Source organism: Diplodia seriata (assembly GCF_021436955.1).
Source record: "Diplodia seriata strain FDS-637 chromosome Unknown scaffold_6, whole genome shotgun sequence".
NCBI classification, from domain to species: Eukaryota; Fungi; Ascomycota; class Dothideomycetes; order Botryosphaeriales; family Botryosphaeriaceae; genus Diplodia; species Diplodia seriata.
The window spans coordinates 2,084,118-2,106,246 of record NW_027117313.1 but is presented as its reverse complement, the minus strand read 5'-3'; the positions used below and the strand labels follow the sequence as shown (position 1 = coordinate 2,106,246).

At 56.3% G+C, this 22,129-nt stretch overlaps 7 protein-coding genes across 7 annotated transcripts; 5 read left to right on the top strand and 2 right to left on the bottom strand.

The window, feature by feature from the left end:
- Nucleotides 1-1,904: 1,904 nt before the first annotated feature.
- Nucleotides 1,905-3,643, top strand: OPI1 (transcriptional regulator opi1; the record flags this gene model as incomplete). The annotated part of the gene is made up of 2 exons (XM_066777945.1): nucleotides 1,905-2,355; nucleotides 2,868-3,643. 2 exons carry the CDS (start codon nucleotides 1,905-1,907, stop codon nucleotides 3,641-3,643), a joined length of 1,227 nt encoding a protein of 408 aa, XP_066632040.1.
- Nucleotides 3,644-4,690: 1,047 nt separating this feature from the next.
- SES1 (Cytosolic seryl-tRNA synthetase) lies at nucleotides 4,691-6,399 on the top strand (the record flags this gene model as incomplete). Its single annotated transcript, XM_066777944.1, has 5 exons — nucleotides 4,691-4,823; nucleotides 4,886-5,059; nucleotides 5,160-5,393; nucleotides 5,449-6,092; nucleotides 6,151-6,399. 5 exons carry the CDS (start codon nucleotides 4,691-4,693, stop codon nucleotides 6,397-6,399), a joined length of 1,434 nt encoding a protein of 477 aa, XP_066632039.1.
- Nucleotides 6,400-7,583: 1,184 nt separating this feature from the next.
- Nucleotides 7,584-9,302, top strand: LAP4 (vacuolar aminopeptidase 1; the record flags this gene model as incomplete). The annotated part of the gene is made up of 2 exons (XM_066777943.1): nucleotides 7,584-8,253; nucleotides 8,311-9,302. The coding sequence occupies 2 exons, from the start codon at nucleotides 7,584-7,586 to the stop codon at nucleotides 9,300-9,302; spliced, it is 1,662 nt and encodes a 553-aa protein (XP_066632038.1).
- Nucleotides 9,303-10,246: 944 nt separating this feature from the next.
- On the bottom strand, nucleotides 10,247-11,995 carry SLS55_006513 (uncharacterized protein; the record flags this gene model as incomplete). Its single annotated transcript, XM_066777942.1, has 1 exon — nucleotides 10,247-11,995. One exon carries the CDS (start codon nucleotides 11,993-11,995, stop codon nucleotides 10,247-10,249), a length of 1,749 nt encoding a protein of 582 aa, XP_066632037.1.
- Nucleotides 11,996-12,492: 497 nt separating this feature from the next.
- On the top strand, nucleotides 12,493-16,991 carry SLS55_006512 (uncharacterized protein; the record flags this gene model as incomplete). Its single annotated transcript, XM_066777941.1, has 3 exons — nucleotides 12,493-15,073; nucleotides 15,798-16,561; nucleotides 16,650-16,991. 3 exons carry the CDS (start codon nucleotides 12,493-12,495, stop codon nucleotides 16,989-16,991), a joined length of 3,687 nt encoding a protein of 1,228 aa, XP_066632036.1.
- An 891-nt stretch (nucleotides 16,992-17,882) lies between these two features.
- TIM22 (Mitochondrial import inner membrane translocase subunit tim22) lies at nucleotides 17,883-18,452 on the top strand (the record flags this gene model as incomplete). The annotated part of the gene is made up of 2 exons (XM_066777940.1): nucleotides 17,883-17,939; nucleotides 18,099-18,452. The coding sequence occupies 2 exons, from the start codon at nucleotides 17,883-17,885 to the stop codon at nucleotides 18,450-18,452; spliced, it is 411 nt and encodes a 136-aa protein (XP_066632035.1).
- A 773-nt stretch (nucleotides 18,453-19,225) lies between these two features.
- SEN2 (tRNA splicing endonuclease subunit sen2) lies at nucleotides 19,226-20,536 on the bottom strand (the record flags this gene model as incomplete). Its single annotated transcript, XM_066777939.1, has 1 exon — nucleotides 19,226-20,536. The coding sequence occupies one exon, from the start codon at nucleotides 20,534-20,536 to the stop codon at nucleotides 19,226-19,228; it is 1,311 nt and encodes a 436-aa protein (XP_066632034.1).
- Nucleotides 20,537-22,129: the final 1,593 nt, after the last annotated feature.

Here is a 22,129-nt window from a genome sequence, read left to right as displayed (position 1 = left end):
AGGGGGGCCATTTCGCGACGCGTCCTCCCTAAGCGAATGAGCTCGCGCCTCGTCGAGGACCGCTGCGCTCACTTGATGCCGAAGTGCCGATCACAAACGTGAGGCGACGCCGTGAAAGAAATGATCGGGCCTGGATCTGTCCGCGCTGTCGGTCGCTAAGCCTGAAACATCCGCCGTTATTCTTCGCCATTCGAGACCGCCGCATGGTCATCTTCCCCGTGCCCTGAGGCCACATCAGGTTGCTGAAGATTCTGACATCCCACGTCCGGTTCCACATCCGGTGAAGGATGCTGCTTTTCTTTTGCCCAACATGGTCGACCGAAGCTCATGTCCGGGCGAAGATGATGGTTCCAAAACACCCGGTTGGACACTTCGACTGCCAACCCAAGTAGAGGGCGGTATCTAAAATGCGGGTTCATTTGCAAAGCGGCTCCAAAATCGCGGCTCTGATACGCCACCCGCACCGCGTAGCGTTGTTATAAGTTCACTCTAATTCCGCGCTTAAGTCCGCGCAGTAATAAGCACCTCCGGGCCTGGGGTCATGATAAACCCTTGTTTCCCAAGACACGAGGGTTTCGTGCAACATTGCGGTTGGTTTTCGCAGGTGAACACAAGAGGCTCAAGCATTGGCTAGGGCGATGCAACCGTGGCGTTGGAGGCTCATCGTTTCTTTCTTGCTGCGATCCTAGCAACGGAAAGGCATCGATGCATCCCGACATGCATGGAAATGCTTTCCGCTAGCACCGTCACAGAAGCCCGGCGGCCTGGAGCTCGGGTTCGGGATGCGGTGTGGGAGAAATGTAAGTCCGCGGTGGGGTGTCAGCTCCACTACCTAGGGGATCCGTCCCGGGCTTTCACGTGCGAGACGAGGCTCTTCTGCTCGTGTTCACCGTCATACCGTTAAATCTCTCATCAGCTGCCTTGGGGACCCACATCCATCGTGGTGCTGGAACGAAGGGCGTCTCGCTGGTAGCGAGGGCGTTGAAACCCGGAGAAAGCGTTTGGCGCACATGCTTGCCAGGTTGGGCAGCCGGTGATTGGGCGCCAACTTCGGACATGTCATTTGCCGGCGTCGGACCGGGGCGCCAAGGAGCCTGCAGTGAGTGCTGGGGAGAGCAACCAGAGAGACGTGCGATCCGTTGCTGTGGGAAGTCGAATCCCTGCTGCTGAGGCCGGTTTGTTCTCAAGAATAATGCAGCCGCGCTGCACTCGTCAGCTAGGTCCGCTTTCGCTGTGCTGGCAATGCGTCCTTCCAGGAGGGAGGCTCCCTAGCGCTGGAGCTGTGAGGGCCGGCGCGGGCTGGTGCCCGGTGCGCTGCATCTGGGTGCGCAGTGACTTCTTTAAAAAGCCTTGCCCGTTGGGACTCTCAACTGTTGGCGGTGGTTGCCGCAGCGGGCTTGCACATCAGAGCATATCATGGCGGCGTCATTGGTGGATATATCCGGGGTGCATATCGTGCGTCCCCACGGTGCCGCCAAAATCAAAGTCGGGGGCGGCGTTCCGGCAGCGAGGCGAAGAGTCGTTGGCTGCCGTCCGAAGGAAGCGCGTCCTGACCCTGTGATACGCACGACGACTCGGCTCGCCCAACTGGGCGGTGATCCGAGCGTCTTCACGTGGGAGGAGCTAAGGCCAATCTTGCGGTTCACATGTCAATGAACGCCTTGCGCAGGCCGCTGGGCAAGAAGTGCCGCTTGCCTCCACCCACTCACCAACATGAACCGCTGCCGATGCCCCCCGGCTTGCCTCAGCTCAACCACGCGTCAATAAACCGCCCACTCCCCCCGCCCGTCGCTCGCCCGGGCGCGCCGCCATAAAGCCTCCGTCCGGTCGCCGCCTCCGTCGCTCGCGCTCACCTCATCAGTCGGCAATCTCTGCGTCACCCGACGGCGCCAACCTCACCCGTCATGGAGGTGCAGGAAGAGCGACCGCCGCCCTACACCCACAACGACCCTGAGACGCTGCACTTGCCCTCGGTGCCTACTCAGGATCCGCCGCGCGTGGTGCTGCCCGGCACCTCTCCCGCTACAAATGGCGTGCACCTCCCGGACCTCAGGTCGCTTGGTCTCCCCATAGCAACACACTCGCGCAACAGCCCTAACCAGCTCGATGGTAATGGTTTCGCCAAACATGCGACCGACGTACAACAATGGCAGAGTTCAGGAATGCTCCAGGCTGCTTCCTTGCCGCGCGCGCCTGTCACCGCACCGCGCACTGCCGCTGAAATGGATGTGGGCAGTCCCATGGACACTGAGAGCATTGTGAGCATGGATGAGCAAGTCAGCAGCAGCTCTCAGAAGCCACGGAATCAGAAAGAGCTCCTTGCTGCAGAGGCTATCGTTGGTCTGGGCAATCCAGGTAGGAATTCCTCCGATATTTCACAGGGGGCCCTCGGCTGACATGTATAGATTATGTTATGTCGCCTCCCGGCAGTAGCGCAACTCTTCCATCGCCGTCCGATCAGTCTTCCGCTCAAGAGAGGGAGCCTCTTCTTTCGCTTGTGACGTCACGGCATCCTTGGATAGGTAATACTATCAACGGATCACTTTCGGCATATTCGACCACCAAGACGTACTCCCCTCGTTTTGTCCAGTCTAGCGCAGACTTTCTTGAGCGCAACTTCGCTAGCACCGTGGGCACTGTGGGCCGACGAACTGGCGTGGAAAATAGCTTGCGTCGTTACCTTGGTGAAAGAGCAAATGAGACCGAAACCGGGAGTCATAAAAGAAGGAGGCCCGATAATGACATGATGGACATTGAGCAAGGGCTCCATACTCCGCCTGTACGCGCAGCTCGGACCAGGGGAGACTCTGACATTTCGAGTGTACGCGAGGAGACTTTGCCCCCATACGACACAGAACGTTCTCCAGAATATGAGGAAAGAACAGCGAATGGCCACCGTCAGCTCGCCTTGCTGAATGGAAACCAGAAGTCGGGCAACGAAAGTTCGCAATCTTCGCACTGGTCTACACGCGTGATGATCACGACCTCTGGCCTGGGTGTCGCTCTTTCGGAGAAATCGTTGCGCAGCCTCAAATTCTGTCTAAACCTTCTGCGCGACGCGACTGCCCATATTGGCACTGCCATGCGTGCGCTCAGAATGGTGCTCGAGGATTTCGAGAAAGCTACCAATGGTTCAAGCCAATACAATGATGAGAAATGCGTGGGCTCTAGACAGCTCATGCGCGACATGGAGGAGCAGCAGCGGGAGCAGGAAAGCCGGCGCCTTGCCAACCGGATCAAAGCAATCAGCCAGGAAATTTGGGAGACTATTAAGAAGGTCTGCTCGTCTGTCTCACAATACACTGGAGGTGCTCTCCCGGAAAACGCCGGCAACATTGTGCGCCGACAACTGCTTTCTGTGCCCCAGCGTTGGCAGGCTGCAACTGCTGCCACCACGAGGAATGGTCAGGAGGGCGAGAACGGTGAGCCGGCAGAAGTTAGAGGCGCCAATCGCATGCTTGCATTTGGCAAGGAAGGCTTGGACATGATTGCGCAGGTCAGCCTGGTCGTTGAAAGCACGATCAAGAGCGCTGAGCAGTGGCTGGATAGCCTGGGACGCAAGCGTACCGATAGTGGAGAGCCTCGGGATGAAAAATCAGCCGAACTACTTCTTCCTATCACCGAGCGGCCATCGAAGAGGTAAGTAGGCAAAAAGGGAAATATCTGAAGATCCCTTCAGGACGACTACGTTCGTTCGGGAGCCCCTCACACGCAGTGTGTAAACTCAGCATTGCGCCCACAAACTTTCTTTCTACACACCAACGAGCCACGGATGCTCGTAGATACACGAACAAGACATCCGCATGCAACCGAATGGAACAACACGCGGGCACGCGCCCGCTGGCTTTTTTGTTTTCGACCTGATTTTCAGATATATGGCGCCGTGTCAGGTCCTTGCTACTGCTGCTTTCGTTAATATTTGGGAGATCGGGTTTGGGTTTGATATCCGACTGAAAGAAGTCACATCCGGCACGGACAGCACGGATGGTATGTTTCGGATGGGACTTGGATAAAACTTCTGCTTCTTTTCCTTTTGGATGTCCATTTCTCTCCAGTCAAACCTTTCTTGTCGGCTATTTCATTTTTGTGTGATCTAGGTCTTTTGCTTAAGAATTACCCCGCGACTTATTGGCCATGTATTCTCGGTTTGGGTGGGATCCTGGTAGGCTAGTTCAATGGCTGGCCCATAGCGAATGGATGCCTTGGCGGGCGACGCTTCACATGCTGGACCTGCGCAAAGTTAATTGCCAAGCTTCTGCTATCTGTGCGAGCGATGGACTGCTTTCATGTGTCAAAATGTAGTCTCATTTCCGGAATTATACCCTCTGTCTTTACTAGTTGAGTCAATCATTTCCATGCGGTCCCGTATTCATCACTGTAGTGACAGGGTCCACCGCAAACTTCCAGGTATACCACGAGTGTGTGTACTTTACTTAACGTGACTGGGTGGCAACGACTAACGTCCGACGATGGGCCGCTTGTGAGTGGCCAGATGTCGCTCACCGCCCGCATGACTCAGGCGCACATCAGACGGTGGCCGACAGGCGGAGGAGGCCACATAGCGGGGCAGACAGAGAGTCACTCGCAGTCCCTGTGCTCATAAACATTCCCGCTCCGCCTATCGCGCACCACCACTTGCCCGCTCCTCTCGTTCACGCCCCTTCAATCGCACTGCCGCAGCCTGCACACCATGCTCGACATTCAGGACTTCATAAAGGAGCGCGGCGGCGACCCTGAGAAGATCAGGGAGTCGCAGCGCAAGCGCAACGCCCCGGTCGAGATCGTCGACGAAATCATTGCCATGTTCGAGGACCACAGGAAAAGTCAGGCGACCCTGTGCAAGTCTCGCGCCGAAACCTCGCTAACATTTTGCCCGTCTTTGCAGCCCAGTACGAGGCCACCCAGATCAGCTCCCAGATCAACGCGACCCAGAAGGAGATCGGCCTGAAGAAGAAGAACAAGGAAAACGCGGACGACCTGCTGAAGCAGAAGGAGGACCTCACCAACAAAAAGAAGGCGCAGGAGGACCTGGCCGCCGAGAAGCTCAAGGCGCTCAGCGGTGCGTAATTTTCTGTGGCCGTTTGCGCCCAGTCTCGCCCGTGGCGGCGCAGCGGCGTTGTCTGGAAAATTGCGAGGCTGATATACGAGGTGTGCAACAGTGAAGGTGAAGACTATCGGCAACTATGTGCACCCCTCTGTGCCGGTCAGCGATAACGAGGACAACAACGAGGAAATCAGGACGTGGGTTCCGGAGGGCGTGACGGTCGAGAAGAAGGATTGTCTTTCCCACCACGAGGTCCTGTACCGTCTGGGCGGCTACGACCCCGAGCGCGGTGTCAAGGTTGTTGGCCACCGTGGTTACTGCCTGACTGGAATGGGTCTCTTCCTCAACTGTAGGTCACTTCGCCCAGTGAGTTTGCGCGCAGATTGCTGACCAGGTGTACGCAGTGGCCATTGTCAACTATGGCCTCGAGTTCCTCTACAACAAGGGCTACCAGCCCAACATGCCGCCGTTCATGATGCTGCGGGAACAGATGGCCAAGACCGCCCAGCTCGAGCAGTTCGACGAGGAGCTGTACAAGGTCACCGAGGACGAAAATAACAAGGACACCGACAAGTACCTTATCGCAACCTCGGAGCAGCCGCTGTCCGCCCTCCACTCCGAGGAGTGGCTCAAGCCCGCCGATCTTCCCATCAAATACGCTGGTTACTCCACCTGCTTCCGCAAGGAGGCCGGTTCCCACGGCAGGGATGCGTGGGGTATCTTCCGCGTCCACCAGTTCGAGAAGATCGAACAGTTCCTCATCACCAAGCCCGACGAGTCGTGGGCCGCCTTCGAGGACATGATCGGCACGGCTGAGGAGTTCTACCAGTCGCTGAAGCTGCCCTACCACGTCGTTGCCATCGTCTCGGGCGCGCTGAACAACGCTGCCGCCAAGAAGTTCGATCTCGAGGCCTGGTTCCCCTTCCAGGGCGAGTACAAGGAGCTCGTTTCTTGCTCCAACTGCACCGACTACCAAACCCGCGAGCTGGAGATCCGGTACGGCACGAAGAAGCAGACCGCTACCCGGAAGGAATACGTGCACGCCTTGGTAAGTGCTCACCCTGCCTATTGAAAACTGCCAACCTTTTGACCAAAACGCTTCTTAGAACTGCACCCTCGCCGCTACTGAGCGTGCCCTCTGCTGTATCCTCGAGAACTACCAGACCCCCGACGGCTTCAATGTCCCGGAGGTCCTCCGCAAGTACATCCCCGGCCAGCCCGAGTTCTTGCCCTTTGTCAGGGAGCTGCCCAAGGACACCACCTCGGCCAAGGCTGCTGGAAAGGCTTCGGGGCCCAAGCCCAAGGTCCCCGCTCCCGGCGATGTTGCGGACAAGGTTAAGGACCTGAAGGTTTAGAAGATTTTTAGAAGAAATGTTGCTGTTTGTTGTCAAGTGTGGTGTTACCTTTTTTTATTCTTTTTTTTTTCTTGCTGGTAAAGTAAAAAAAGCATTGTAGAGCATTTTGCGAGAGCTCTCACTGTTTCACTTCTGAAGCATCGACGTCTAGATGATCGAAAGAGGGAATGAAATTATTGCAAGTTAACGGAACGGACCTTGAAACCCCCGTGTCCTGAAGAGAATCAAACAGTGCGAGCCCGAGCGACATGTTACCAGTACCGAGCTGAGGTCCCGCCAGAGTATTGCCGGTTGAAAGAGAATCCGGCCGGAACCGAGAATTTCCAACGACTGCGTATCCGGCAGCATCCTCGATATCTTCCTTTGGGAGAGGCTGTGTGTAGATCGGAATGAGCCTTGGGGGGCGGAGGTAAAGCTTCATCTTTAGCACGAAATAAAGTGCTTTACCTGGATCGACTGTATCGATATTCCACACCCTTGGTTTTCCGTTCTGATCAAGTTCTTCTAGTGCAACATCAAAACCAAGGTGTCGGCGTCCATCTATCCCAAAATAGATACTTCTTCTTTGCCAGCAGGATCTTAGCTCGTAGGTGGTCTTGCTCGTCTGTTGGATTTTGTACCTTGAATTCGTCTCCATCAACGATCTTGCTGGCATAGCAGAATGTGATGACGTCGATGATGTTCTGAATCACCCGAGGGGTTCGGTATGCCACTGCAGGTCGGACGAAAATGAGAGACAAACAATACACAGTGGAAACACCCAGAGAGTTGTAGATGTAAAGGGGACAACATTTACATTGCTCTCCTACATTCAGTTCGCTACGATGCTTCAGGTTGGGCGGAGTGGGTGCTGTATACAGGAACTTTGTAGTCTTTGCTGGTGAGGAGGGAGGCGGTGCATGTGGCTGGGTGGCGGTGCGTGAAGGAAGCAGGGGAGCTCTGAAGCTTGGCCCCTGGGGCGAGCTGTGCCAGGCACCACGTGCAGCTCCCTCATGACATCCATCGACCGCAACCGCACGCCATCAACACCTCCTCCATCCCTTTACCCTTGTCGTCACTATTAGAAGCTGGAGACCCGCAACCTCCATCCCTTCACTACTTTTCTTTGAACCCCCGTCCCCATTATGACCAAGAATCCCCCCACTCTCCGCCAGAAGCAGCCCCAGTTTCCGTCCAGTCACAGCATGCAGCCTCCCGCCGCCTCCACCACCAGCTCCTGGGAGCCCGCTGAGCATCGCGCTTGGCCCGCCAATGGCGCCTTCCTCGAGCCCACCCAGGGCGACACGCTGTTCGGCTCCTCCCTGTTCTCCGGCAACGTCGCCCCGGCCGTGCCGCCCAAGGTGCCCGAGACGCCTCGTCCCGCTGTCGCTACCCCCAAGCACCAGACCGCCAGCGCGCGTCGCCAGCTGAAGCCCGAGGACTACACCAAGCCCTTCTGCGACTTCCTGACGGAGAACCCGACCGTCTTCCACGCCGTCGAAGCTGTGGCCCAGGACCTGAAGGCGCAGGGGTACAAGAAGCTGTCGGAGCGTGACGTGTGGAAGCTGGACGCTGGCGGCAAGTACTTCGTCGAGCGCAACGGCTCGTCGCTGATCGCCTTTGCCGTCGGCGAGGCTTACGAGCCCGGCAACGGTGCCGCTATCCTGGCCGGCCACATCGATGCCCTGACGGCCAAGCTCAAGCCCATCCCCAAGCTCCGCACCAAGGCCGGCTACGAGCAGCTGGGCGTGGCGCCTTATGCCGGTGCGCTGAACAGCACGTGGTGGGATAGGGATCTTGGCATTGGTGGAAGGGTGCTGGTGAAGGAGGAGAGCGGGAAGATTGCGAGCAAGCTGGTGAAGCTGGATTGGCCGAGTGAGTTACCTTGTGGGGACCGAACATACAAGAACCGAGTACTGATGTGATGTGCAGTTGCCCGCATCCCCACCCTCGCCCCGCACTTTGGCGCAGCGGCGCAGGGCCCCTTTAACAAGGAGACGCAGATGGTACCCATCATCGGCCTGGACAACAGCGACATCCTCGGCCAGCAGAAGAACGAGGACGACGCCGAGTTCAAGCCAGCGCTGTTGGGCGGCGAGGGCACCTTCACGTCGACACAGCCGGAGCGCCTGGTCAAGGTTATTGCCAAGGAGCTCGGCATCACCGACTATAGCACCATCGTCAACTGGGAGCTCGAGCTTTTCGATACGCAGCCCGCCCAGGTCGGCGGCATTGACAAGGAGTTCATCTTCGCCGGCCGCGTCGACGATAAGCTGTGCTCGTGGGCCGCCGTCCAGGCCCTGCTGAACAGCAGCTCCGCCGAAACGTCCGCCACCGATACGTCGTCGTCGTCCATCCTCAAGGTCGTCGGCCTCTTCGACGACGAGGAGATCGGCAGCCTGCTGCGCCAGGGCGCGCGCGGCAACTTCCTGCCGTCGGTCATCAACCGCGTCGTCGACAGCTTCGCCGGCTTCCCCACGCCGACGCTACTCTCGCAGACCTTCGCCAACTCCTTCATCGTCTCGTCCGATGTCATCCACGCCGTCAACCCCAACTTCCTCAACGCCTACCTCGAGAACCACTCGCCGCGCCTCAACGTCGGCCTCGTCGTCAGCGCCGACTCCAACGGCCACATGACGACCGACGCCGTCAGCACCGCCCTCCTGCAGCGCGTCGCCGACAAGGCCGGCCAGCGCCTGCAGGTCTTCCAGATCCGCAACGACTCGCGCTCCGGCGGCACCGTCGGCCCCATGATGAGCGCCGCCACGGGCATCCGCGCCATCGATGCCGGCATCCCCCAGCTGAGCATGCACAGCATCCGCGCCACCACCGGCAGCCTCGATCCCGGCCTCGGCGTGGCCATCTTCCAGGGCTTCTTGGACCACTATGAGGCCGTTGATCAGGAGTTTAGGGATACTGTTTGAGTGGAAAACTCGTGGGAGCGACGTCTCGTCTTTCTTGGACTAATGGTGGAAGAAGAGTGTTGGGTATGAATGTGATGGGTTGATGAATTGAGAAAGGGGGGATGGACTTCCCTCCTTGCATCTAGGGGCGACGATAACGGTTTACGTACTAGACTGTCGAAGGCCAGGATTAGACTAGTGTAGAAGTATATATATATATATGTATCAAAACCAGAATTATTGACTGGATCTGAAGGCCTGTTCATTGTCGCTTTCCCCGGTGGGTGATGACTGCGAAACGTCCAGGGCAGAAGACGCGGCCATAGTAGCTGTAGGGACTTGTAGCTAGGTGGGTAGTAGAAGCGGATGTCTAGACGTAGATGTGGGTGTTCAAACCGTGTATATGCACCCAGACATCGGATCTGGCTACATATCGACGTAAGCAGGATGCAATATCTTCTTGGGCTGAATTCCTTCCGGACTCGCTGTACTACCAGCGAGTAACTTAACTTAGGGTCAAATTACAAGGACAATCGCCTACTTCGGAGGTACTGCTGCATTGCTGCATGAGGCGTGAGTGTCTCTTTCTCTACATCATTCGTTTCTTCATCATAGTGCATCCTCAAAGCTTCTGCCCTCCTCTCTCTCTAAAAATATACGCGCACATTCACGATGCATGACGAGAGAGATAAGTTCAAAGTGAAATTTTCCCTTCGTATCCGCTAAGTAGGAGTCTGTACTACGAACGAGGGTGTGACAATATGTAGTGACGAGATATAAGAGTTGAGAGATAGTCACAACAGAGAGACAAGGAAAAAATGATCGGAGAGAAAAACTAACGATGATGGGGGAGAGTGGTATAGCCCTGTGCCGTCGCGCCTGTCGAGATCCAACCAAAAAGAAAATACACCTTGAGCGCCTTCGGTCGAAGAAAATGAAAATGAAGGACGTATTCGTACGTTTCTTTAACTCGACCAGAACCACCCGCCCTTGTTCTTGTTGTTGTCACCGCCCTCCTGTGACATCGGGTCGCCGCGCGACGTGTTGACCGTCTCGGACGACTCCTCGCGGCCGTCGGCGAAGCGCTTCTTTAGGGTGACCTTCGTCGTGACGGTGCCGTCAGCGGCGACGTTGCGCTCGGTCGTGGTGATGGTGGAGAGGATGGGGGAGGAGGCGACGTCGATGCTGTTCTTCCCGTTGCTGCTGGACGGTGCTGGCGCTGCAGGGGGTTGTCTACTACCGCTACCACTGCCGCTGCCATGGTGGTGCGAGGAGTCGCCAAGGAAGCGCTCGTACATGTCCAGCTCCGTCTTCGGGTCGGCCGTGTGCGTTCCCAGGAAGCGTTCGTACATGTGGTCATCGGGGGCCGCTTGATCTCTCCTGTCCTCGTTCGCGTGGCCGAAGGGAGGAGGAGAGGCGCCATCTTCAATCTGCGCTTGCTGCGGGTGGGCAGTCGCGTGTTGCTGATTCTCCGGTACGTACCATTCGCCGCCTTCCTCGACGTTTCGGAAGAAATCCTGCGTTCTGGGACTGCGAGAGTAGACGTTGGAGAGAAGCCGATAGCTACGCGGCCAAATAGCACGACTCCAGTCATTCTTCACGTCCCCCTTACCCATACATCCGCGTTCGGCGCACATTAGGTCTTCGAATGCGTCAGCATACCGGGGCGTACCATCAACACCGTTCTTGATCGCCTCGGCTTCGAGGACGGCGGGGGAGTACGGGTGCTGGAGTAGCCAGCGCGTCCTCGGGTTGGAGTAATCCAGGAAATACGACAGCGGATGGCCCCAGCCACGTGCCATGGGGAAGCTACTGAAAGGGTGGTCTTGAGGTTGGGAAGCCGTTTGAAGGCCGTCCAAAATCTGCAGGATCTGGCTGCCCTCACGTGCCTCGTTGGAGACGCGCAGATGAGTCCATGGACCGCGACCGCGGGCGAGGCCGGAGAAGCTGTCCCGCACGGTGAAGAACTCGTCTTCTAGCCGCCTGATCCGGTCTTCCATGTCATGCCTCATATCAGAGGTGCCACTGCCGTCCCCAAGTCCGATCCAATCCAGCAGGCTCTGGCCTCTGGCTGCCTGCTGAGGATCGTCCTTGGTGCCGTGGTCGTCCTCCACGCCAAACCAACCCTTGAGCAGCTCAGACATCTCGTGCAGTTCCTTTTCCGCATTCTTCCTAGCCTCCTCGAAATTGCGATCGAGCTCGTCCCTGTCGTTGGCCCCTTCGCTAGACTTGGATTTTTCGAAATCATTCTTCGGTGGCCATGACCATGACCCGCTCCAGTGCCACGTCTTACCGCCGTCCTTATCTTCGACAACCTCCGGCTTGACTTGCTGGCCATCCGGCCGCCAGATCTTGACCCAGCTCGACATGTCGTCATCCTTTTTCTCTTTCTCGTCGTGGCCATCACGGTCCTTGTCGTTGCTGGACCACCGCTTCACCCAGACCTCTTGCCTGCCGCTACCGGAAACTTGTGCACCGCTGTCGCTGTCGCCGTTTTGGCGGGCTGCGTGCCAGCGCTCGTGCTCTTTGGAGAGGGTGGCAGGGAGACCCATGACGGTATTCATGAGCGAGGATATCTGATCGTCGGCATAACGGCGGAAAGATATGAAAGGGTTCGAGTTGTTGGCGTTGGCGTTGGCGTCGTCGCGATCGACGGCGGGGTGTTTTGCGGCATCGTTATGGATGGCGTTGTTGCCGTCTTTGCGGTCGTCCATCATGATCGCATGCTACGGATGATATTCGGTTTGAGAGGAATACTTGTAAGGCCGTGAGTTCTGGAGAGACAGAACTTGCGTAGAGTGAGGTGACCGTCAGTTGGTGCCGGGTGTTGGTGGCAGGCGGGGAGCTTAAGCAAGGTTCGCGGAAATGGTCGAGCTTCCGAGAACGACGGTGGCGAAGAAAGTCGTTGCCGGCGATCACCCTGATGTTGCTCAGCGACACGCTTCGAGAGCATTTGCAAGAATACTCCTCGAAGCAGTGCACATTTCAACATATACCACCTCCGCTCGAGCCTTTGGGAAGACAGTCCCGCAAGTATAGCAATGTCGATGAAAGTGGCGTGGCGCAAGAACGGACGCGGCTTGAGTGTCACGTGGGTGCGTGTCTTCGTTCCGCGGCCAAGACGCGAGACTGAGGCTGCCTTGAACAAAACGCCTTGCGCCAACACAGCAACGCCGCGATGCCTGCCCTGCTCCTCTAATTCTGTTGAGAGATGACCTCGACCGTCCGATATGGGCTGAAGCTAGCGCTCAGGCCCTCTTTCCTGCCTAGATCGCTGCACCACCTTCCACGCCGACCGCCGTCTGCCTCTGCCATCCGTTGTGCATACCGCCCTCACCCCGCCCTTCGCACATTTGCTTCGGCGCCGAGTCCTGAGCACAACTACCATAAGGAAACTGCTGCCGAGGAGATGGATATCGCGTCTGAGAGCCAGGACACTGTATCTTCGCAAACCAGCATCTATGCTGAACCCGAGCCTGTCCCGCCACACCGTCCGCCGGCAGCGCTGAAGCCTGGCGATTCTTTCGGCTCGGACTTCTATGGAGATTTAAACGACTTTTCACTAGAGTCGCCAGAACACGACGAGAAGAATAAGCCTGCAGAGGCCGGCGCTCTGCAGAATGAAGCGAGAGACGAACAGACTGCTTTGGATAAGGAAGAGCTGGAACCGCCTTTCGAATTGACTTTCAAAAGGAAACCTCTGCCGCCACCGGTAGCTCCGACTGAAATCCCCAAGGAAATTCCTCCAAGCCTCTGGTCGCACCTGTTGTACCAAGGACCGGATGGGAACGAGGTTGACGTCCACTACTGCCGCACTTTCGAGGAGTCGGAGTCGGTCGCTCAACATTTCCTCAACGAGCCTGTGGTAGGTCTGGACATGGAGTGGTCTCCATACGCTCCTGATGACAGCATCAAACACAATGCTTCTGTCCTCCAGCTAGCATGCCAGGATCGGATTGCCATCTTTCACCTTTCCCAACACCAAGGCGCCACCCCCGACGAGATTATGCCACCATCTCTCAAAACGATTATCGAATCCGACAAGATTCTCAAAGCTGGTGTAAGCATCAACAGGGCGGACGGATCTAGGCTTCGAAAATACTTCAAGCTTGAGCCCCAGGGCATGTTTGAACTGAGTCATCTGTACCATCTCATCGCGAACAAGCGGACGGCTGGCGGATACATTCGCAGATCTCTCAAGGGACTTAATGACCAAGTCGAAGAAAAACTCGGCATTCCTCTCGACAAGGGCAGTGTCCGGACGAGTGAATGGTCCAAACCGCTCAACCAAAGCCAGATCAATTACGCAGCTACGGATGCCTATGCTGGCTTTATGCTTTTTCACGTCATGAACGAAGAGAGAAAGCTAATGAAGCCAACTCCTCCGCTCCCCGAATTTGCGGAGCGTGACTTGCCAATCGTGTGCGCACCGGCAGAGAAGGGAGCGGATGCGGAAGACCCTTCGGACGATTCAATGGAGACAGAGCCAACTGTTCGCAAGGGCCGAGTAGAAGATGAGCTTGACGGTCCATCTCTCGCTTTGTTCAAGGCTCTATGTTCGAAGCGGAAGGAGGTGGCGGCCGCAAAAGGAATTCTGAGGGTTTACCATCTTGCCTCGAACCAAGCCTTGGCGCGGGTGGCAATTGCTCAACCACGGACGGTGGATGCGCTCAGACAAATAAAGGGTATGGGAGATGTGACACTTCGCCAGTTCGGAGCTGAGTGCATGTACATTGTCGAGCGTTTCCTTCAAGATGGCACAGCTTTTGTAAAGCGAGCTGACGACGTTCCCGACGATGTAATCATTGACGACCCTATCACGTCCGTTGCCCCTCGTAAGAAACAAAGCTCGAGGGATGCGCCTGACCTCGACGATTCCGGTCAGCTTCTGTACGAAGCTCTTTGCACCAAGCGCAAGGAAATTGCCGCGGAGAGAAGGATCGCCAGCTGGCAGCTCTACAGGATCGCCAATAACGGCGTTCTCAAGAAAATTGCGAGCCAACGTCCCACGACGCTCGACGAACTCCGCGGGATTGAAGGGATTGGTGATTACTCCGCACGGCAATTTGGACATCATTGGCTGTCTATTGTCAAGAACTTCTCCTCTGCCATGCCGGAAAAGCCCGTCTCCGAGAACGAGCTATCTGATGACAACGACTCAGAAGTGGCGATGTCTGAGGATGAAATCCTGGAAATTACCGCAGACAATCTTCCTCCTGGAGCCGAGGGCTGCTTGAAGGGCCAGCGTATTGTCTTTACCGGTATCTTGGACATGCTAGGACGCACAGGAGCACAGGATCTCGCCGAGAAGTGTGGCGCGCGAGTCTTGGAGAAGCCAGATGCTGCGACCAGTCTGATTGTGACTGGAAGAGACGTCTCGGAGAACAAGCTGCAATACATCACAGAGTATGGATTCGAGACTGTTTCCGAGGAAGGATTTCTCGCGTTGGTCCTCCACAAAGCAAGGGAAGCTCACGCCGCCGCCACCCAGCAAAGAGCCCAGAAGCCTCTCGCAGGTCTCGCAACCTTGGTCGCCGCCCAAGGGCATGAAGAAGTTGATCCATCGGATCGACCCTTTCATAATGCTCTCAGAGCTTTCCGTACACAACTCGCGGCCATTAGCAAGCTGCCAGCTGAAAGCATCTGCTCGGACGCCGACATCCGTGCCATTGCTGTAGCGAAACCGCCTAGACGGGCCAATCTCCTTCGTCTGCCTGGTGGTAAGGGCTTGGATGTAGTTTCGCAGCAATGCAATAAGAGCGTCGACGACTTCCTTGTGAAGTACAACAGGAGTGAGTCCGCATCAAAAAAGCGGAAGTTTTAAACTTGGTTGATATTCTCGGATTGGACGGATTGAGATTATGCGCGATGGAAGGCATCGTGTACCAGATACCCAGGGTTTTTGTTTGATAGGCTTTCTGGGACTTCAAGGAGTCGGGTGGCAGAGAATGCAAGGCGGGGCATACCAAATAAAGGGCATATAATTGGTCCTTGAGGCGATTGCCAGGACGTGGATTTTCTGAGCATTAGGCGAAATTGAAGGGGATTGGAGTGTTCCTAGCATGGTTCTCCTTTTTTTCAACGATTCTAGGTTCTCCCCTCTGCAACATTGATATGTTCCGCCCACCAGTGCAGTCCTCGTCCATGGGCACGGTGCTGAGCGGTGAGACACGGCAGAACTTTTATCGACTGACTGAATCGGAGCTTCCCGCGACAACTCCCGGCCGCCGAACGCCAGCAAGCCCAGACATCACTCGCTGCCATTGCGCCTTACAACAACTCTCTCGCAATGAGTTTCACAGCAAGAAGCTGGCGCACCGCCTTGCGGCAGGCCAGCCGCCGCCCGTTCTCGAGCAGCACCGTCTCCCGGCGCCACAGTACGTCGTGCAACCTCTACAACCTTTTTTTTTCTTCACCTCTACAGCTTCTTCCGTCCACTCCAATGCCCCGTCGCTTTGAATTCGGAACAAAAGGGGATAAGATGGCTAACCTGCTTTGAATTCGCAAAATAAACAGCCCTCCCGACCTTCGAGCCGTCATCCAACGAAGAGCTCGACGCGCTGCTCGACCAGGCGCGGCGACGCATCATGGTGCCGTCGCACCTCAACTCGGAGCAGGAGGTGCTGGTGTACCGCGAGCAGCACCGCGCACGGCTGTCGCCGGATGCCCCGGAGCCAATGTGGAGCACGGTGGCCGGCGTCGACGTCGCGCTCGAGCACATCGACCGCCACAGCGACATTCCCTCACGGTGGCACGTCTTCTCCAACGCGCTGCGTCTCGCCGAGACACCCGCGGACTGGGAGAACGTGGGCCGCCTGATCGAGGGCCTGGCGGATGCCGGCGTGCCCATGAAGCAGGAATGGGTGCAGAAGTTCGTGCGCGAGGCGGCGAACAAGGGCATGATGCACGTCGTCTTGCGGGCGCTGCAGCGCGCGGAGCGGACGGACATGCGGCTGACGAGCAAGGTGACCGTATCGCGCGTCATGTGGGCGGTGCGTGGCATCGCGGCGAACAACGGCTGGGGAGAGATAGAGACGGACAGGGCGCTGCGGTACGCGCAGCAGGTCGTGGAGCTGATGGAGTCGGAGGAGCATGTTGGCGGTCCGAAGAGGCGGGTGCCGCAGTTGGGCGACTTGCGCACCCTACCGTTCGTCATTGCGACCCCATTGGAGCTGGCGGCTGCACGGGCGCTGAGGTATACGGAGGGCGTTGATAAAGATGGCATGGTGAAGCTCTACGCGGAGAGGCTATGCGCCAATTTGAAGAGTTTTGGCTTGCAGGTACGAAGCTTTTTCTCCTCGCTCTCCGCTGTGCTTCAAGATTGTCCTGGTAGTCTTTTCGCAAGCGCGGGATACTGACAATGCATAGGAATCCGTTCCCAAAAAGGGAGAATCCACAACCACGAACGGTGCCGCTGCCACGAAGAATCCTCAAAAGTCGTCCGATCGCTTTGGGCGCTTCCTTGAAGGGGCCGAGAAGCTGCGCCGCCTGGTTTCCGTATGGCACGGCCTGGTTCTGGCCCAACGTGTGCTGCAACCCCAGAAAGGCATGCCGCTTGCCGATATCGCGACGTACCGACTGCTGCAGGAGCTGCGCGAGAACATTGAGGCGTCGATCAAGGTCATGCAGGCGAATCTGCAGGCAGGCCAGAGTATCGAGAAGCATGCCGATTACCAAGAGTGGCAGCGGACGAAGGCTGAGAAGTTGTAATATGCATGCAGAAGCCTGGGCTAGTAGCATGAATGAAAAATAAGATGAGAAGTAAAGAATTGTCTAATTCATATTGTAAGATTCCTTACGATAAACGTGTATGTGCAGGAGCATCGCATCTCTCCAACAATTAGGCCATTCAGGATGCGAAGCTTTTGTCATTGATGATGTATCTTCAACTAGCCACTTCCAATTCCACACCGTCACATGTTTGCCAGGACGAATAACAAGGTAGAAGTATGGTTTGAGCCAGAGTATATAGACATTGAAGCAATCATGTCACAACTCTTGGGAGGTCGTTAACCGTCGTCGGACACTGCAGGAGCGTGAACGCACATGGAATAGAAAGCTTATCGATAATACCTTCGGAAAGTAAGGAAAAAGAGAATCCAAGACAATCTTCCTCTCCCGCTTCCGCCCGGAGCGGAGCGGGAATCTCCGGGACGAAAGCCCGGACGGACCCTGGCAGCGCGGCGCGTCACCGAAGCCCCAAAAGTTCTCCGGCTTCGCCGCCGTCGCAACAATCGCAAGCTTTCCCGGGCGCTTCGCATCCACCACTACCGCCGCCACCTTGCCCGTCCACCGACCGCCCCACTACGACAATGAGCTTCCCAGGCATGATGCCGGGCGGTAGCCCCATGGGCGCCAGTATGCCTGGCCAGAACCCCCAGGGCATGAGCGAGCAAGAGCAGGCTATGGTCAAGGCTGTGTGTATACCCTCATAACCCTGTTCATCTTCAAGGAGCACAGTTCATATGCCTTTTGCTGTGGACTAAAGTGTGCTGCGCTTCTTCGCGCTTCTTCGCAATCGGTGAAGATCATTGCTGACATGCGCTTTTGCCTGCTTTCCAGATGCAAGCAGGCATGGAGTCCTGCGCGACCAAGCTCGTCATGTCCGGTGTCGCGGGCGCCGGTATGGGTGCCGTCTTCGGCCTCTTCATGTCCAGCGTACGTCCCTTCTGCCCCGTCCCGTAACCTCTGCGGGGCCTCTCCGACCTCCAATGCCTTGAAACCCACCCTCTCCACCTCATACGACCCGACGGGAGCAGCGCGCGCCACCAAACAAAACAAAACAACTGACATGGCGAAACACTCCTCCTCCCACAGATGCGCTACGACACCTCCCTCACGCCGCAAGGGGCCGAGATCGCCAAGCTGCCGCTGCGGCAGCAGCTGCGCCAGGGCTTCAAGGAGATGGGCCGGGCGTCGTACAGCTCGGGCAAGAACTTCGGCCTCATCGGCGCCGTCTTCTCGGGCACCGAGTGCGCCATCGAAGGGCTGCGCGCCAAGAACGACCTCATGAACGGCGTCGCGGCCGGCTGCATCACCGGCGGCGCCCTCGCCGCGAAGGCCGGCCCCCAGGCCACCGCCGTCGGCTGCGCCGGCTTCGCCGCCTTCTCCGCCGCCATCGACTACTACATGAAGCTGCCGCCGGACGAGACGAGGAATCCGGTCATGTGAGCGCGCGCGCGTGTGTGTACGTGTGTGTGTGCGGAATGAGAAGAAGCAGTGGAGCGAAGGGAATAGCGTTCTTGGAGCTGAAGAATCGGGATCTGATGGAAATTTTTGGAGGGCATGAGGTTCCCTGGGAATATATATGCGTGAGCATTTGCTAGAAGGGGTGGTACAGGACTCTTTTCTCCGTAAAGGAAGAACAAAGGCGTTCCGGCAGCATTGGGAAAGATACGGCATATGGCGTTCACGAAAGATGGAAAAGAGATGATTTTTGATGAGTAAAGACGGGTTGTACTAGTATGGGACCACAATCGACTCTCCGTTATTTCATCCTGTTCTCTCATGCAGAATTATGCTGAAAATGGGTGCCGCGGCTGAGAGTTAGAGCATAACATTGTGAGAGTACAGGCAAGGTGGTAGACAAATCATTGTCTCGAAAGCTCTGAATTGTTGAATACGGACTAAAATGCCCGATAGCCGTTTCCAAGCAGTCTGTGTATGATTTGCACATGATTTCGTGACCATGGCTAGCATTGACCTGAGGATGTTGAGGGCGACGCCATCCAATCCTCCAGCTTGAGCGTTGAGTGACTTGCATAAAAGGAGATTGATATAGCTGGCAATCAAGCAACCTCACTTGTCTAGTGGTAGACCAGCCTAGTCCCCAGCAATATTTCGTCATTCCATTTCAGGAGTGCGAGATCAAGTGGCTGCTTGTGATCCACCACTTGATTGAGTTAATCGCCATAGCCCGGCGCAAGGCAAACCTCCACCTCTCTTCAGCCCCTCATTCTGTTGGCGACCCATCTCCTGAGGACAAATTCCCTCACCTTGTACCTGCCCAAGTATTCCCCGATGTCCTTGACCGGTCCCTCAATCGGCGGCGGCACCTCCACATACACCAGCACCAATGTCTTCAACACCTGACTCTGCACGCGGTTCACGCAATGCAGCCACCACCACGGATTCGACTCTTTCTTCTCCTGGTCCTTCCAGTACGGATCACTGTAAGACGGCACAATGTGAACCGCGAACTCTGCGTGGGAGAAGACAGGACCGCGGTTGTAGATCATGTAATCAACGGAGAATTTGACGCCGTCACGAACGACCCAGCCGCGGCTGCGGAAATGGTGGTAGACGACGTACTTGAGGAGGAAAGGGTCGTCGGGCCTGACCTGAAGGGCGGACGATGGCGGGAAGTACGAGAGTGAGCGACAGAGTTGGAACAGCTGCAGAGGCTCGACCGTCTTCTTTGTACGGGCCGCAACGACTTCGAGCACGCCGAGTCCGTACGTCAGGAAGAAGGCCTCCTCGAGAGAGAGTTGGAGATGTTCTTCGTTCTGGATGGGTTCGTCCAAAGCAAGTTCTTTCGATACATTTGCAGACTTTTCGGACTTCTCCGCCGACTGAAGATTGTCTGGGCCGTTGTCCAGGACGGAAGCTCCGCTGGCCAATGTTGCAGTCGCAGAGTTTTCCGAGACAGTAGACTCCAAAGTAGCCTCGTCCGCCAGCTTCCCCTCCTTCCTCAACTGCTCCTCAAGAGCTTCGCGCTCCTTTCGGGCACGTTCGTTCTTCATTTCTCTCCTCTCCTGTCTGCGTTTGTTTGTGTAGTCCTCTGCCTTGATCTGGCCAGACTCGACACCGCGCCGATGCTTCTCACGGTCAAGCCATGTAGGCTCGCTTCGGCTCAAGCTACCCTTCCCAAAGAAGCCCTGCTCCCATAGCGCACGCACACTCGCAGGGTCTGTGACATGGACGGACCTAGTCTCATACGAGAGATAGGCGACATGACGCTTCGACGGATGGGATGCCGGCGGTTTGAAGTATTGCGAGCAGATGAGATAGGCAATGCGCAGCAAGGACAGAGGGTTGTGTGGAACGAAGGCTGGTAGAGGATATGTCACGACTGGAAGAGGCTGGGCATGAAGCTTTGCATAGTTGGGCTTTCTCGGGCGCTGCGAAGCCGGCTTTGAATTGACCTTGGGTTCCTTGTGCGGCGCGCCCATGCCGTTTGCTGCTGATTCTACGTTGCCATCTTCACGCTCTGCAGCAGGCTGCAGCGGAACTGAGCTTCCGGACGAGTCGGCCATAGTGCTGGTACGAATACTGCCAATCTTTGCAACAGATGTTAGCAAAAGCTCCAACAAAATGAGTGGTGAAATGTGTGGGTTGAAGCCAATGTGATCAGATACCGTTGTAGTCTATGAAATCGAGACCACCATCGAGAGCGACGAAAGTCAGTGTCGCTCCCATTGTGGGAAATGAAATCTTGGTGTCATCATATAGAGGGCAGGAGTGCAGGTGACGAAGGAAAGGTGGGCTGACTCACCGAGATGGTAGGATTACGCAAGACGACGCTAGGTGTCCATCAGGAAATGCCTGGCGACTTACGGATGCCGGCGGGTAGAGCCTTGTGGCAGAAGGGTGAATGTGGTTGCGACAATGGTGTCGGGGCTGCAAGTAGCTTACATGGTTGCAGTGATGAGATGACTGAGATCGAGGAAATTTGCGGGAAAAAAAGGTTGAGGGTCCGCCGCCTAGCGCCAAGCTAAACTCTTTCCAGCCAAGACGCCATCCGTCATCGTTCACTCACGCTGTGAACATTATTGCACCTCGTTTGGTTCTTGACTGAACTGACCTGCGCGCCGTAAGTACTTATTCCTTGTCTGGCTCTGAGTCAATCTTTACGATCGCTACACTTCTTGCGGCAACCTCAGTGGCAAATTCTACAACCCTGTGTCGTCATCGCTTTGGAGCTTCGCCGCATTTCTTCTCTTCCAATCCAATTGCATGAAAAGTGCTTACACCTGAGCTTGATCCAGGGTTGTGCGTGGACACGCATCAGCTAGCACTGTAACGGCCACGGAGAAGCTCTTATACAGACGCGCATGTGCTGTTAAAGTGCTGATGAAGCGTCCGACTAAGAGCCTCCAGTCCTCCATAACGTTGCATTAGCAGGCAGACCGACCTCTCTTCGTCTCTGGTGTTCGCATTACACAACATTTATCCGCTCTTGGCAAACAAAGCCACCTAGAAATCTCAGACTCGGCTTCTAACTCCATTTGCACCAGTTGCTCACCGCTGCAAAATCCCATTACGTCGCAAGAGCCTAGACATTATGTCCCTGGTTCGGCTCTCAGCCCGGGCAGCAGCCCGCACAGGAAGCCTGCGTACACCTGCACGGACGTTGAGCATATCAGCGCCGCTTTATGCTTCCAGTTCAAGAAAGCCACGGGCGACTCATCAGTCGCCCCGAGGCGCCTTCCGGTCCCCACGGAAAACTCCCGCTCAAACACCGGCTGGACGTGCTGCTGCGGTCCCTGGCGAAAACAATTCGAACCCGACTCCAGATCAGCCACAACAGCCGCCAGAGGAAACCCAGAATGCACCATCAAGAGTTGAAGCTGTATCGGCAGCTCTCCGCGAGAGTGCTGCAGCTTCAGACAGCAACCTACTAGCACCTGTCAACATTCCCGATGATCCTCACAGCGTCCTCAAGTCCGATCACCCGGCAATGTCAATATTAGCCAATTCCACCATCGTCGTTCAAAGACAATTGGAAATGATGAACGTCCTCATGGGCTTCGAGCAAGCTAATAGATACGTCATCATGGATGGTCAAGGTAACCATATCGGATACCTGGCTGAACAAGAAAACGGATTTGGGGGCACAATGGCGAGGC